The sequence below is a fragment of the Taudactylus pleione genome, unplaced genomic scaffold, assembly GCF_031769625.1.
Source record: "Taudactylus pleione unplaced genomic scaffold, aTauple2 ptg000251l, whole genome shotgun sequence".
NCBI lineage: Eukaryota > Metazoa > Chordata > Amphibia > Anura > Myobatrachidae > Taudactylus > Taudactylus pleione.
Window position 1 is genome coordinate 844,360 of NW_028284653.1, and position 14,486 is coordinate 858,845.

At 47.6% G+C, this 14,486-nt stretch overlaps 1 protein-coding gene across 1 annotated transcript in view; it reads right to left on the reverse strand.

Moving 5' to 3' along the window:
• The window catches only part of GRAMD4 (GRAM domain containing 4), a 174,601-nt gene that overhangs the window by 109,608 nt on the left and 50,507 nt on the right, over positions 1-14,486 (reverse strand). Inside the window, exon 3 of the mRNA XM_088480161.1 lies at positions 9,216-9,336. Within this exon, the coding sequence (XP_088336287.1) occupies positions 9,216-9,336 (121 nt within the window). The remainder of the gene's footprint in view (positions 1-9,215; positions 9,337-14,486) is intronic.

Genomic DNA, 14,486 nt, shown 5'->3' on the forward strand with positions numbered 1-14,486 from the left:
ACTGAAAGGCTGGTACAACAATTTCCTGATTAATGTGGAACCTGGAAACCACCTTAGGCAGGAACTCAGGACGAGTGCGAAGCACCGCTCTGTCCTGATGAAAAATCAGAAAAGAGGGACGACAAGAAAGCGCCCCCAAATCTGAAACCCTCCTGGCAGAAGCAATTGCCAAGAGGAAAACAGTTTTAAAAGTTAGCCACTTGAGCTCCACTGACTCCAAGGGCTCAAAAGGCGGACCCTGTAAGGCCCGAAGAACCACCGCCAAATCCCACGGGGCCACAGGTGGCACAAAGGGAGGCTGGATTCTCAAAACTCCCTGGAAAAAGGTGCATACGTCCGGCATAGCAGCGATCCTGCGCTGGAACCACACCGACAGAGCAGACACGTGCACCTTCAGCGAGGAAAGACGTAATCCTAAGTCCAAACCCGACTGAAGGAAAGCCAGAATACGCGAAACCCGGAACACCTGGGGATCATAGTTTCTGGCCTCGCACCACTGAAAGAAAGTGTGCCACACTCAGTGATAGATCCTCGCGGAAGCAGGCTTGCGCGCCCTCAGCATGGTGGTAATAACGGAGCTAGAAGAGCCCCGAGACCTCAGGACGGCTGTCTCAAGAGCCACGCCGTCAAAGATAGTCGACCCAGATCCGGGTGAAGACAGGGCCCCTGAGACAACAGGTCCCGCCGTTGAGGTAGGAGGTACGGAGCGTCGATGGACAGGCTCCGCAGATCGGAGTACCACGGCCTTCTGGGCCACGCTGGGGCCACCAGGATCAGTGTGCCTCCGTCCTGTTTGAACTTGCGCAGGACCCGAGGCAGCAGAGATATCGGAGGGAACAAGTAAGCCAGTTGAAACAGCCATTTCACCGACAGCGCATCTATCAGACTTGCGCCTGCTTCCTTGTCCTTGACCCGTACACAGGCAGCTTGTGATTGTGACGGGACGCCATCAGGTCCAGCTCTGGCAGCCCCCACTTGTCCACGAGTAGTTGGAATACCTCTGGATGAAGCGACCATTCCCCGGGATGCACGTCGTAACGGCTGAGGAAGTCTGCCTCCCAACTGAGGACTCCTGGGATGAAAACTGCCGAGAGAGCTGGAAGATAGCGCTCCGCCCAAGCCAGGATGCGGGACACCTCCGACATCGCAGCTCGACTGCGAGTCCCTCCCTGGTGATTGATGTACGCCACCGTGGTGGCGTTGTCTGACTGCACCTGAACGGCCCTTCCGTGAAGAGCGGTGCCGGACAACTGCAGGGCTCTGTATACTGCCCGCAGTTCCAGGATGTTGATGGGAAGAAGCGCTTCCTCCGCCGACCAACGACCCTGAAGTGACAAGGAGCCTGTCACCGCCCCCCAACCCCGGAGACTGGCATCTGTCGTGAGCAGAACCCATTCCGGGATCCAAAAGGGGCGCCCCTCTAGGAGATGAGCCGTCTGCAGCCACCAGGCTAGGGACAGACGCACCTCCGAGGACAACACCAGCATCTGAGAGCGGATCCTGTGTGGCAATCCGTTCCATTCCGAAAGAATCAGCCCCTGCAGGGGCCTGGAATGGAACTGGGCAAACTCCACCATGTCGAATGCCGACACCATGGACCCCAAAACTCTCATCGCTGAGTGCACCGACACTCTGCCAGTGCTCAGACAACTGTGAATCCGCAGCTGTAAGGAGGAGACCTTCTCTGGAGTCAGAAAAATCTGTTGCTGACGAGAGTCCAGCAGGGCCCCCAAATGAACCATCCGCTGTGATGGGATGAGGGAGGACTTCTTCCAGTTGATCAACCAGCCGTGCGCCTGTAGACAAGCGACCGTCAGGTGGAGATGCTGGATCAGTACCTCCGGGGAGCTAGCCAGCAAGAGGAGGTCGTCTAGATACGGTAGCAACCGTATTCCCTGGCTCCGAAGATGAGCCGCCATGACCGCCATCACCTTGGTAAATACCCTTGGTGCCGTGGAGAGACCAAAGGGTAGAGCCCTGAATTGGTAGTGGTTGTGGAGAATAGCAAACCGCAGAAACCGTTGGTGCGATGTTGCTATAGGCACATGGAGGTAGGCGTCCTGGATATCCAGGGAGACCATATAGTCCCCTGGTTCCATCGCCAGAATGATGGAACGCAAAGTTTCCATCCTGAATTTGGGAACCCTGAGAAACCTGTTCAGGGACTTCAAATTGAGGCTGGGGCGATGAGAGCCATTGGGTTTCTGCACCAGAAACAGCGTAGAGTAATACCCCATCCCACGTTGAGACTGTGGCACGGGTATAATGACCCCCGCCGTCAGCAAGGCCTTGGTTTTGTCCTGAGAAGGACTTGTGCAAAAAAACTGGCCAGGCGGCCTGTGCCGAAAAGACAGGGCGTACCCCTGGGAGACCACTTCTCGCACCCAGGCATCCGTGGTGGTATTGTGCCAGCACAGGGCGAATTGAAGAAGTCGGCCTCCCACTCTGGGGTCCCCCAGAGGAAGGCCCGTCCCATCACGCAGAAGGCTTATCTTCTTGCTTGGAAGAAGGGCGCCTAGCACTCCAGGCTTGCTTCTTTGGCTTTGAGGCGGTCTTGGGTGCGGACTGCCTCGGGAAGGACTGACCCTTTGCCTTGCCCTGAACCCGAAAGGAACGAAAGGCCGAGCTCCGGACCTTAGCAGGTGTAGTAGCTGAAGGGAGGAAGGCTGACTTGGATTTTGCCAGGGTATCTACTATTTTGTCCAGGTCCGGACCAAATAGTAATTCTCCATTAAAAGGTAAGGCCTCCAAGCCTTTCTTTGAATCCGCGTCTGCTCTCCAAGACCGCAACCACAAGGATCTACGAGCAGACACTGCTGCCGCCGAAACCCTAGAGGTCAACAGGCTAGCATCCAACGATGCTTCTCCAATGTAGGAGGCGTCCCTCTGGACGTCCGGAGCTTCATCCGTAAACGTGTCCTCCAAGGCGTTGGCCCACCCCTCAATGGCCTTGGCCACCCAGGAGATGGCCATGGACGGCCGGGCTACAGCTCCTGAGAGAGAATAAATAGACTTTAGACACGTCTCCACCTTCCTGTCCGTAGGATCCTTCAGCGAGGATATAGACGGCAATGGCAAAGTAGCACTCCTGATGAGGCGTGTTACATGGGAATCGACTGCAGGCGGAGTTTCCCATTTCTTACAATGCGCTTCCGGGAATGGATAATTGGACGCCAAGCGTTTCTGTGGCAGGAAACGCTTACTGGGTGTCTGCCAGGCCACCGCCATGTGATCAGTCAACTGATCAGACAAGGGGAACGCTGCAGAAGTAACCTTAGCTTTTTTAAAACTAGGATACCTCGACTTGGGAGCGGGTGCCTCATCCTCAATCAGAAGAATGGCCAGCACCGCCTTAACCAGAGCCCGCACATTGATGGAAGACTTAGTGTCTACCTCCTGGACTGAGGCATCTGAGGCTGAGTCATCCTGCACCTCACCATCATCCGAGGACCCCTCAGAATCCGAAAGATGCGCAGCCTGCGCCATGACTGAGCGTTTAGACGCCCTGGAGGGCACGTCACTGCGCAACATCGACTGAAAAGCCGAAGATGCTGTCGCCAAATCTTGGACAGTGTGGAAAAGCACATCCACCCAGGGTGGAGGAGCTGCCACAGGAGCCTGAAACGGCACCACAGCCTGCTGTGCCACAGGGGTGGACTGAATATACATTGGCAACCCCGCATAGGGACCAACAGGCTGAGACCCCGGGGGAGTCTGCAATAATTGTGGGACACCCGGGGAATGGGGGATGGCAGGCAGGGGCAACGCCCTAGTAGGGGCGGCAGTCGGGACCGACAGACGGTCCGCGATGGACACCAGCACCTGGGAAAACATCGCCCATGGTGGCTCCTGCGACATGGGAGGTTTAGGCATACCAGGGAGCGCCTGGCACTGTCCGCACAGGCCGTCCTGTGACAAATCCTCCCTATCCACTCCTGCAGAACAGCGCCTGCAGGAGAACAATACCGGAGCCCCGGAGTGCTCAATCTCCTCCTCAGACATGACTTAGGAAGAAAACGTGCGCACTCACCAGTGTGCTGAACAACAGCCCACAATATGGTACTGTGTAGCACACAACTGTATGTGACGGACCTCACAAATACGTGATTTATATAGGTGAGGTCTGTAGAAACACCCTTCCCCCGCACACCTGTAGGGCTTGTAGGAGAAGGAAAGGGATAGGTATAGGCTGACAGTAAGTAGAAAAAAAGACACAGACAGGAAGCACTAGCAAAAGTCACATACCATGCAGGAAGATATACTCACTGCACCTTTCTACTACAATCAACCTCCCAGATTCAGTGTCTGGGAGGGATATAGTGCTGTGTACACTGTCCTTTTGCAGGGGAGAGGTACACAGGGGGACCGGTCCGCGTGCTCCCTGAGAGTATCCGCGCTGCCACAGAGAAAATGGCCGCTGGAGACCTCAGAGGAGGAGTGGCCGAGTAGCTGCAGCTCAGCGACGCCAGACTCCGTGCTGAAAGGCGCGCTGAGCTGAGGGGGGGAGCCGCTAGACAGGGAAGGCTTCCTCCCCTGGCTAGCATATTTAACCCCCGGGTTGCCGGCATCCCGCTTGCCGCATAATTTACCCTGGTGGTCTAGTGGTCTGGCGGGGTATGCCTCCGCTGGAGGGGGGGCCGCCGCCACCGCTAGCGCCCCCGGTCTGTCCCCTAGACCGGGGGCATGGGACTGCAATTACAAGGAACCCGCGCACCGCCGCTAATCAGCGGTGCGCGGCTTACCTTAATCTCCCCGGCGTCTTCCGGCAGCAGTCCCGGGGGAAGCCAGAGTCCGGCTAGTACAGACTCTGGCTTCCCCCGCCGCGATCCCCAGTTCAGTGCTGGCATCGCGGCGCCAGCAGGGAGATGGAGCGGCAGCGTGGGCGTCTGTACAGACAGCCCATCGCTGCCGCTCTGGAGAAAAAAAACTAAAAGTAAAAAATAAATTTAACCTAGTTAAATAAAAAGCTTTAGGGGGCTGCTCCTGCAGCCCCCCCCCCCCCGCAGGGTGACCCGACTCCGGCCGGGCACCATCTTAAACTGAGGTGCCTGTGACTCGGGGGCGGGGTATATGGGAGGTTGGACCCAAGTGCATCCTGGGAGCAGCTGAAAGCTTTAACTCCGTGGTGCCCGAGGATCCAGGATCCAGCTATACCCCCAAGGTCACCCTGTGGACCCCTATGGACCCTGAAGTAGAAAATTGAATTACCATACGTGACACCTCAAAAAATCATTGAGTGGCTGCTACAAAATAGTGATAGGGTATGGCACCCAATAAATAAACTCTAATAAAGTGAAAAAGAAGCGCCTTCTAGTGTCTAGAAAACTTTAGAAAACAAACACTGAAAGTGAAAAAAGTCATGATAAATCTACTACTTATCTGGTGAGATGTTCTTCGGTCAAATGACTATTAGGGAGGGATATGGAAAGGAAAAAACAAAACATAAAACATAGTGTGTACCATCCTGTACTGTGTATTACTAATAATCAAACTGACCCTTTTAGGGATAATTACTTTCCCAAAGGGAATTTTCCAAGACACATGCCAGGGTCAAAAAAGGATTATTTTTAAAAAACAAAATTTTAATGACAGTATCCAACAATGGTAAAAAAAAAACACATACAAGAAATTTGGGAAAGAAATTATCCCTAAAAGGTTCAGTTTGATTATTAGACAGTATATAATACACAGTACAGGATGGTACACACTGTTTTTCTTTTCCGTATCCCTCCCTAATGGTTATTTGACCAAAGAACATCTCACCAGATAAGTAGTGGATTTATCACAAGTTTTTTCACTTTCCGTGTTTGTTTTATAAAGTTTTCTAGACACTAGTAGGCGCTTCTTTTTTCACTTTATTACATACACTCATATATACAGTATCAGTCAAAAGTTTAGACACCTTCTCATTCAATGGTTTTTGTTTATTTAAATTATTTTCAGCATAGTAGATTAATACTGAAGACATCAAAACTATGAAAGAACACATATGGAAGTATGTTGTAAACAAAAAAAAGTGTTAAATCAAAATAGGTTTTATATTTTAGATTCCTCAAAGTAGCACCCTTTTGCTTGGATGACAGCTTTGCACACTCTTGGCATTCTCTCAATCAGCTTCATGAGGTAGTCTCCTGGAATGGTTTTCCAACAGTCTTGAAGGAGTTCCCAGAGGTGATGAGCACTTGTTGGCTGCTTTTCCTTCACTCTTCTGTCCAATTCATCCCGACCCAAACCAGCTCAATTGGGTTTAGGTCTGGTGATTGTGGAGGCCAGGTCATCTGATGCAGCACTCCATCACTTTCCTTCTTGGTCAAGTAGCCTTTACATAGCCTGGAGGTGTGTTTGGGATCATTGTCTTGTTGAAAAACAAATGATGGTCCCAGTAAGCACAAACCAGATGGGATGGCATGGTGCTGCAGAATGCTGTGGTAGCCATGCTGGTTAAGTGTGCCTTGAATTTTGAATAAATCACCAACAGTGTCACAAGCAAAGCACCCCTACACCATCACACCTCCTCCTCCATGCTTCACAGTGGGAACCACACATGCAGAAACCATCTGCTCACCTTCTCTGCGTCTCACAAAGACACGGCGGTTGGAACCAAAAATCTCAAATTTGGACTCATCAGACCAAAGTACAGATTTCCACTGGTCTAATGTCCATTCCTTGTGTTTCTTGGCCCAAACAATTCTCTTCTTCTTGTTATTCATCTTCAGTAGTGGCTTCTTCACAGCTATACGACCAGGAAGGCCTGATACTCAAAGTAATAATGGACTGTCGTTTCTCTTTACTGAGTTAAGTGGTTGGTGCCATAATATGGATAACAACAGTAGTCAAATAGTGGTGTCCACTGTGTACTAACCCTACCTCTGCACAACACAACTGATGGTCTCAAACACAACTGTTAATTCAAAACCATTCCAGGAGACTACCTCATGAAGCTGATTGAGAGAATGCCAAGAGTGTGCAAAGCTGTCATCCAAGCAAAAGGGGGCCACTTTGAGGAATCTAAAATAGAAAACATATTTTGCTTTGTTTTACACTGTTTTGTTTACAACATAATTCCATATGTATTCTTTCATAGTTTTGATGTCCTCAGCAGATTTAAAGGTTATACCATGGGTTAACCGTTTTAACACTAACAGTACTGCAACTACTAAGATTGTGAAAGATCTTTGGTCTGTAGTAAACACTGATAATGAATTACCGACTTTAATGACTACTAAGGTAATGCCTTGTTACACTAGGCCGAGGAACCTTAAGGATCGGTTGGTCAAATTAGATGTGGCCAAAATAAAAGGAAAAGGGAAAGAAAAAACCTGTACATTTTTTGTCCCAAAAAAATGGGTACCACCGATGCTTGGGGTGCATCACCTGCCGATCGGTTATTTTGTGTGATACTTTTCACCATCCCTATACAGGGAGGAAATTTTTGATTACTTCACCTGTTACATGTAACACTATGTTTGTGGTATATCTGCTGTCTTGCCCATGTGGCCTTTGCTATGTGGGCAAGACGGAACGTCAGATTAAAGAACGTATGGCCTTACATCGTTCAGCCATACGTATTGGCCTGAGTACAGGTTGTAGTGAACAACCAGTAGCTAAACATTGGATTGCCTTGAAGCATGCAGTAACCGATTTGAGGTTTAGAATTATTGAACATATCCCTCAGAGTATTCGAGGGGGGAATAGGGCTAAGAGATTGTTGCAGGCAGAGCGTCGATGGATTTATAAATTAGATATGTTGGCCCCCAAGGGGTTAAATGAATCTCTTGGTCTACATTGTCTTTTGTAGAATGTTCTTGGTAGAATATATTTATTTATTCACATCTTGTATTAATGTATTATGATGTCCTTTATGCATTTTAGCACTATGTGTTAGAGATATGTTAATTATGCATTTAATGATAAGCGATGTATCTAATGTAGACATTATTAATGTGTCATTTGTAAAAGGATATCGTAATATGTTATGTGTAGTTGCTATGGCAACGGAGAATGCTCAGGTGACTAGGTGACGCTGTTGTCTCAGCCCTATGATGTCACGCAGGCTGCGACTCTCTGTGATGGACGCATGCTGTGTGGGGCGGATGTGAGGTCCCACAGGCTGCGACTGATCCCGATGAGTGTGCGCCGGGTGAGACGGATAGGGGCGGACACCAGTGAACGGAAGCACCTGAGTGAGGTAATGTTAATCATATGTGTATATATTTGTTTGTATGCACTTGTGGTGTTTGTATCCCAGACGAAGGGCGTTTGCCCGAAACGTTGGATTGGATTATGTATTCAATTTCTTGTGAAATTCATTGTCAGTCATCGAGTGCTGCCACTTTTTCCTGAGAGAGAGAGATATATATGATAGATTATATATATATATATATATATATATATATATATAATCTATCATACGGTATGAAAGTGACTCATTCATTAAAGTACTCATTGATTAAGTATAGTGGCGAAGATTTCAATATAAGAGGATAAAAAACATGATTTAACTTTTATGTCCTGGCACGAGTGACTTTGCTAGGTGGGCAACATTTGATGCAGCTGTTAGCACATTTATTGACTACACTAACGCTTGAGAGATATACAGTGGCGGAACTCCCGGAGACAATGGAGTCATTTGCCGCCGGGCTCCAGCCCTTAAGGGGGCACCTGGCTCCATTGTCCCCTGGGCCGTTCCGGGCACTGCTATGGAGATGGAGCGCCGCTGATATATATCTATATCTATATCTATACATACACAGACACACACACACACAGGTTTGTCTCTGCATACACACACAAAAAAATAAAAAATTAAAAGCCACAGTGCCTGCCAGAGTGCACATGATGAGATGTTGACTCCATTTAAATTGGAATGAAGAAACAAAAACATGCTATATGGAGGACAACAGATTCACTTTTGTGACATTTGAAAATAACAAATAAGGAAGTCGAGTTACTTTCACCTCTACTAAAAATGATGTCACAACACAGCCATAGGCAGGGTAATGCTGCAAATACACTTTGTAATCGCCTTTCCCTGTGCCGATTCTTGTCACAGCACACATCACATTATAAATTTTAGAAACAATTACTTCTATAAAGGCCACTTGGGATCTACAATAAATGCCAAACAAATCTACTAACCAGGATGGAGAAATCCCCCACAATTTGCCAACATACATAAAAACTCAGTATGTATTTCAAGAATAAATTGTACTTACGTAGAAAATGTTTTTCTAATAACGCAATTTCTAGATGCCCCTTCACCTCGTTCAATCGGTCAGCGTCTGTCCGGTTAAAATCCGGTATTCCAGAAGCCATGATGATGGTCCCTGAACCAGCCTAAGAAGGAGTTAAACAGTAACATAAGCCACTCCGAAAATATCAGGCCACACACTGCAGTGTGAATGCATTAACAACGCAAACTCTCCATGTGTACGCAGTAAAATAATCATTTTCTTCTGTATACAACTATTCAAATCATGAAAATGTGCTGTCTCCTCTAAACAAACCAGGGCTGACGCTCCTACAGCAAATTCGTAATAAGGCAGTATTAACCTTATTCCTTGAGCGGTGGTCAAAGCACAAAACCTGCAGTATCAGATAAATAATGGAAAGTAGAACAGCAGCATTCTGTTGAGGTTTGAACTACTGCACAAAGCCTTTTTTTTTTTTTAAAGAACCTGGAGAGTGAGAGAAATAGGACTCCTGAGTGTACGCAGGCGTAGACCTATACAGTCAGCATTCCTGCAGTAGTAAGAGAAGCTGCAACGTCACTGAGGCCTTAAAAAAAAAAAATTAAGATAGGGAGGGAGCCAAACACACTGCAGGGTTTCACATTTTCTCATAAAAGGTATTAAAAGAGCAAAAACCAATTCAATGGAATAAGAGATGCTCATTAAATCAGATGACCATTTTACACATATATTAAAATAATGAGTTTTTTTATTCAGATTGGGAAAATCAGTATGTAATCCTCATATTATAGATGGAAGCAATGTACAATCTGCCCCCTGACAGTGCTAAAGACGACAAAAAAAAAAAAAAACCACTGGGCTTTAGGCAACAAATTAGAGTAAAATAGGTTTATTTGTTTTAGTCATTGTGTTTGTTAGATTATTTTATTTTTTTTCCATTTCTTACACATAAATGTAATAAGTACATGTGGCAAGTTTCATTCAAACATATACTGTATACAGCTTTAAGTTCATACTGCATAGTTAACTGCGGGAGACTGACGAGTTTTCGGAGAGTCCCCCAGACCACCGGAAGAGCCAGTAGATCTCCTGCAACACGCACACTTCTTAATAAATTGGCTGGATGTAGAGAGAATACCACAAATTGCGGGTCCATGGGAAAGGGGGTGGTTAATTGCGCTTCTTTTTAGCCTTGTCCCTTCCCCACAGACCTGCAACTCACACCATTTTTATACACCAGGTGCGGTGCCCAATGATGTGAAGAGCACGGCCCCGCCCCCATAGTGGTCAGCTGCATCTCCTCTCCAAGCTTTGAGGAAAGGAGAAATATATTCAGCAAGTACACCCATCAGCCATAGCATCAAAACCACTGACAGGTGAAGTGAATAACATTGATTATCTTGCTACAATGACAACTGTCAAGGGGTGAGATCTTAAGCAGTTGATGTGTTGGATGCAGGAAAAATGATCAAGCGTAAGTATCTGACAGACTATGGCAAGGGCCATATTGTGATGGCTAGACGACTGGGTCAGAGCAGGTCTTGTGGGGTGCTCCCGGTACACAGTGGTTAGTACCTACCAAAAGTGGTCTGGGAAACAACAACCAGAAAACCAGCGACAGGATCATTGGCGGCCAGGGCTCATTTGCTGCTAGCCTGTCTGGTCCGATACCAAAGAACTACTGTAGCACAAGTTGCTGAGAAAGTTAATGCTGGCTATGATACAAAGGTACAACATGTATTTGCAAATGCATGCAACTAATATCTCTGAATTTCTATGACCATATAGTCTTCATATATTGTTGCAAGTACTATTCAGTGTGCTGAGGAACAATAGGGGGTTAAATCCCCCTCCTTTTTCTACTTATGATACAAAGGTGTCAGAACACACAGTGCTTGCTGAGTAGTCACAGACCAGTCAAAGTGCCCATGCTGACACCAGTCCCACACCGAAAGCGCCTACAATGGGCGTGCGAGCATTGGACCTGGACCATGGAGAAATGATAGAAGGTGGCCTGGTCTGATGAATCAAGTTTTATTTTACATCATGTGGACAGCTGGGCGTGTGTGTCATTCACATGGGGAAGATATGGCACCAGGTTGCAGTATGGGAAGAAGGCAAGCCAGCGGAGGCAGTGTGAGTGTCAGTCTCTACATCTTTTCATGACAGCAGTATTCCCTGATGGCAGTGGCTTCTTTCAGCGGGATAATGCGCCCTGCCATACTGCAAAAAAAGTCCAGGAATGGTTTCCAGAACAAATTCTAAGTCCTCCAATTTCTCCAGATCTCAATTGGAATGAACATCTATGGGATGTGCGGGAAAAAAAAAAAAGTCTGACAGGAGCCATGAAAGCCCCACCTCAAAGCTTATAGGACTTACAGGATCTGCTGCTGAAGTCTAGGTGCCAGATACCACAGGACTCTGTCCGCACCAGCAGTCATGGACACCACTGGCCTGCCACCAACACTCAGCAGGCTAATGGTTGCTGGTCTTCCCAATTAAAATCGCTAACAGTACAGAGCTGGGATCGCCTAGAGATGGTATAACACTTCTCTCCGGTGTATACACTAAACTCCAACACCCTGGGGCCTTTTAAGAGAGGAGGGGGCGCATGTGCAGCCTTCGTTTGGGCCCTTACCTCTCTGGCAGTGGAGTAGATTCTGGATTAATGTCAGAACCTACTGCAAATGCGTGGATCTCTGGGAAAATGGCACCGACACCTTATTCCCAGGGACATCTCTACTCATGCGCGAGACACCGGGAAACTGGCCACCACCATTTTCCCTGTGATTTTTGCCACTTTGGAACGACGACCCAGCACTGAACAGCAGCACTCGGAAGACTGTGGAAAGGGGAGCATAAATTAAATATGGGTGTGCGTTGTGGGCCTCCCTGGACTCAGGGGCCCATGTGCACCGCACTCCCTGCACCCTACATCAATATGCTCCAGCACAGATGACACAAGCAGGGAATCACCCATCAGCCAGCCACTATAAAAACCTGCTCAGTGCACTCCTCCAGTACCATAGTATCTATTGTGTTGTATATAGGTGCACCCACTCAAGAAATATATTTTTTCCTCCAGTGTTTAAACTCCAGGGCTCAGTTTCCTCAACAGCACATCCTAACCTGCTTTTCCATCTGTAGCATTTGCAGGCAGAGTCCTCACACCAGCTAAGTACTGGGAACCAACTACACTGGGACACAACCTGGGCCTTCACTGAGTAAAGTCTATATCGTTTTGCAGAGTTTCCTGGTGAAGTCCAGTGGGGTCTTTGGTTGAGCCAATTCCTCTGGTTTGCATTTATCTGCTGTTCGTGTGTGTACTGTTATACTTGCTGTTTGTTTTGAGCTCCAGTGTTATTGCTATATACTCCATGTATCTCTCTCTGCATGCTACACGCTGTTCCCACAGTGCCAACACATCTGTGCCACTCATTGCATGCCATGTGATTGTTCCACAGTGCCAACGCATGTATTTTGGTACACACTACACACTGTCCAAACAGTGCCAACACCCTTGTATACCCTATTACACGCTACGCACTTTGCAAACAGTGCTAATGCATCAGTGTATCTCGTGGCACGCTGCAAAAATCCCACACACTTTGCGTACTCAGTTGTAGTGTCAAAATTTGTACCTACTGTGTTAAACACCTCAGGTATAGTATATCCTGGCTACCACCTCTCAGTGTATTGTAGCTATACCTCTACAGACACCTTCAGAGGTCTTGCCGAGTCCATGCCTCGACGGGTCAGCTGTTTTGGTGGCACGAGGGGGGGGGGAAGCAACATAATATTAGGCAGGTGGTTTTAATATTATGGCACATCAGTGTATGTCATACAGTAAGCGTGTATTACAGCTAGTGTGTAAATAGTTGTAAAGGTGTAGTACAAATAAATAAAAAAATTTAAAAAAAAGCAACAAACTTCAAGACTAATTACCAGCAACACTTCAGCTACTGAACCACACATATTTAGGTACAGATTCAATTAGCCGTGAGCTGCCAACATATTTATGCGCCTTTAAAGTAAGCGGATTATGCTAGTACTTCCATAGGCTGCCAGCAAAATAGGCTTTCTGTAGTTTAGGTGCGAAAGCTTCCAGAGAACCCGTCCACATGGCTTCCACAGCCAATTCGATCGTCCCCTGCCTGTAGTAAATATATAAAATTATTATCTCTAATAACTGCACAAAATTGAACTCTCAAAACGATTTATGGAGCAGCAATATGAATGGCATAGCTATCTAGAAAAGCATAGTTTACAAGTAGTCCTGGTCCTTGCATGCCCCACTTTAAAGAGCTTCAGGGTACCTTCAAGGATACCAGGGGTAATGTCAAGCTCTCTTCAATCTGCCAACTAGTAGATCTGCAACATAACACTGCCCTGGTCTTCCCCATCACTCAACATTGTTCAAAACAAATAATTGGTAAAACACACCACCTTATATGTATCCATATATAAATACACAGCACATAACAGGAAAATGTAGACAACATGTGGGAGTTAAAAAAAAAAAAAAATACAAAGTACATACTTCTATAGGCTACCCCACAAGTTTCTTTGTCCCTTTCACTTTGTGGTGCAAATCTAAAACCACACGTCACTCCTTTAATAACACAGTAGGCAAGGAGCTTAATGGGATTTGGTATGAAATACCGGTTCAAATCCCGGCAGCTCCAGCCCGACGTGGAAGGAAATCCAGATCGTCTGAAAAGGTAAGTATGAACTAACCTAACTGTACCCCCTAACCCTCCTTTAGGGTGCCTAACCCTGACCTCCACCCCCTGTGCCTAAACCTAACCCCCCCACCCCTTTCCCCGCTGTCTAAACCCCCGGGGGGGGGTGCCTAACCGTAACCCTCCCCCCCCACTAGCCTAACCCTAACCTCCTGGGGGGTGCGTAACCCTAAACCTGCCCCCCCCCGCACAGCTGTCCGCGCTCAGGGCCCTGCATCCCTTTATTCGGAATGCCGGGTGCCGGTCTCCAGGCGTAGGTTAGTTAACTCACGCCGGGATTCTGTAGTCTAGATTCCGGCAGTCAGCATAGTGACTGCCAGCATCTTAAACGTACACCGCTTAATGTACCTCTACTTTTGGCTGGTACACAAAGAAAGCACACTTTATGGATGTTTCACTGTCACACAAGAACAATCTTGGACCAGTACAACAGGAGTAGTAAGGATTAAATCAACACTCACGCAATACGAGAGACAACCAGGGCCGTAACACGGGGTGTGCAAGCAGTGACACTGTACAGAGCACAAGGCTCCATGGGCGGCACCGTTGCTGC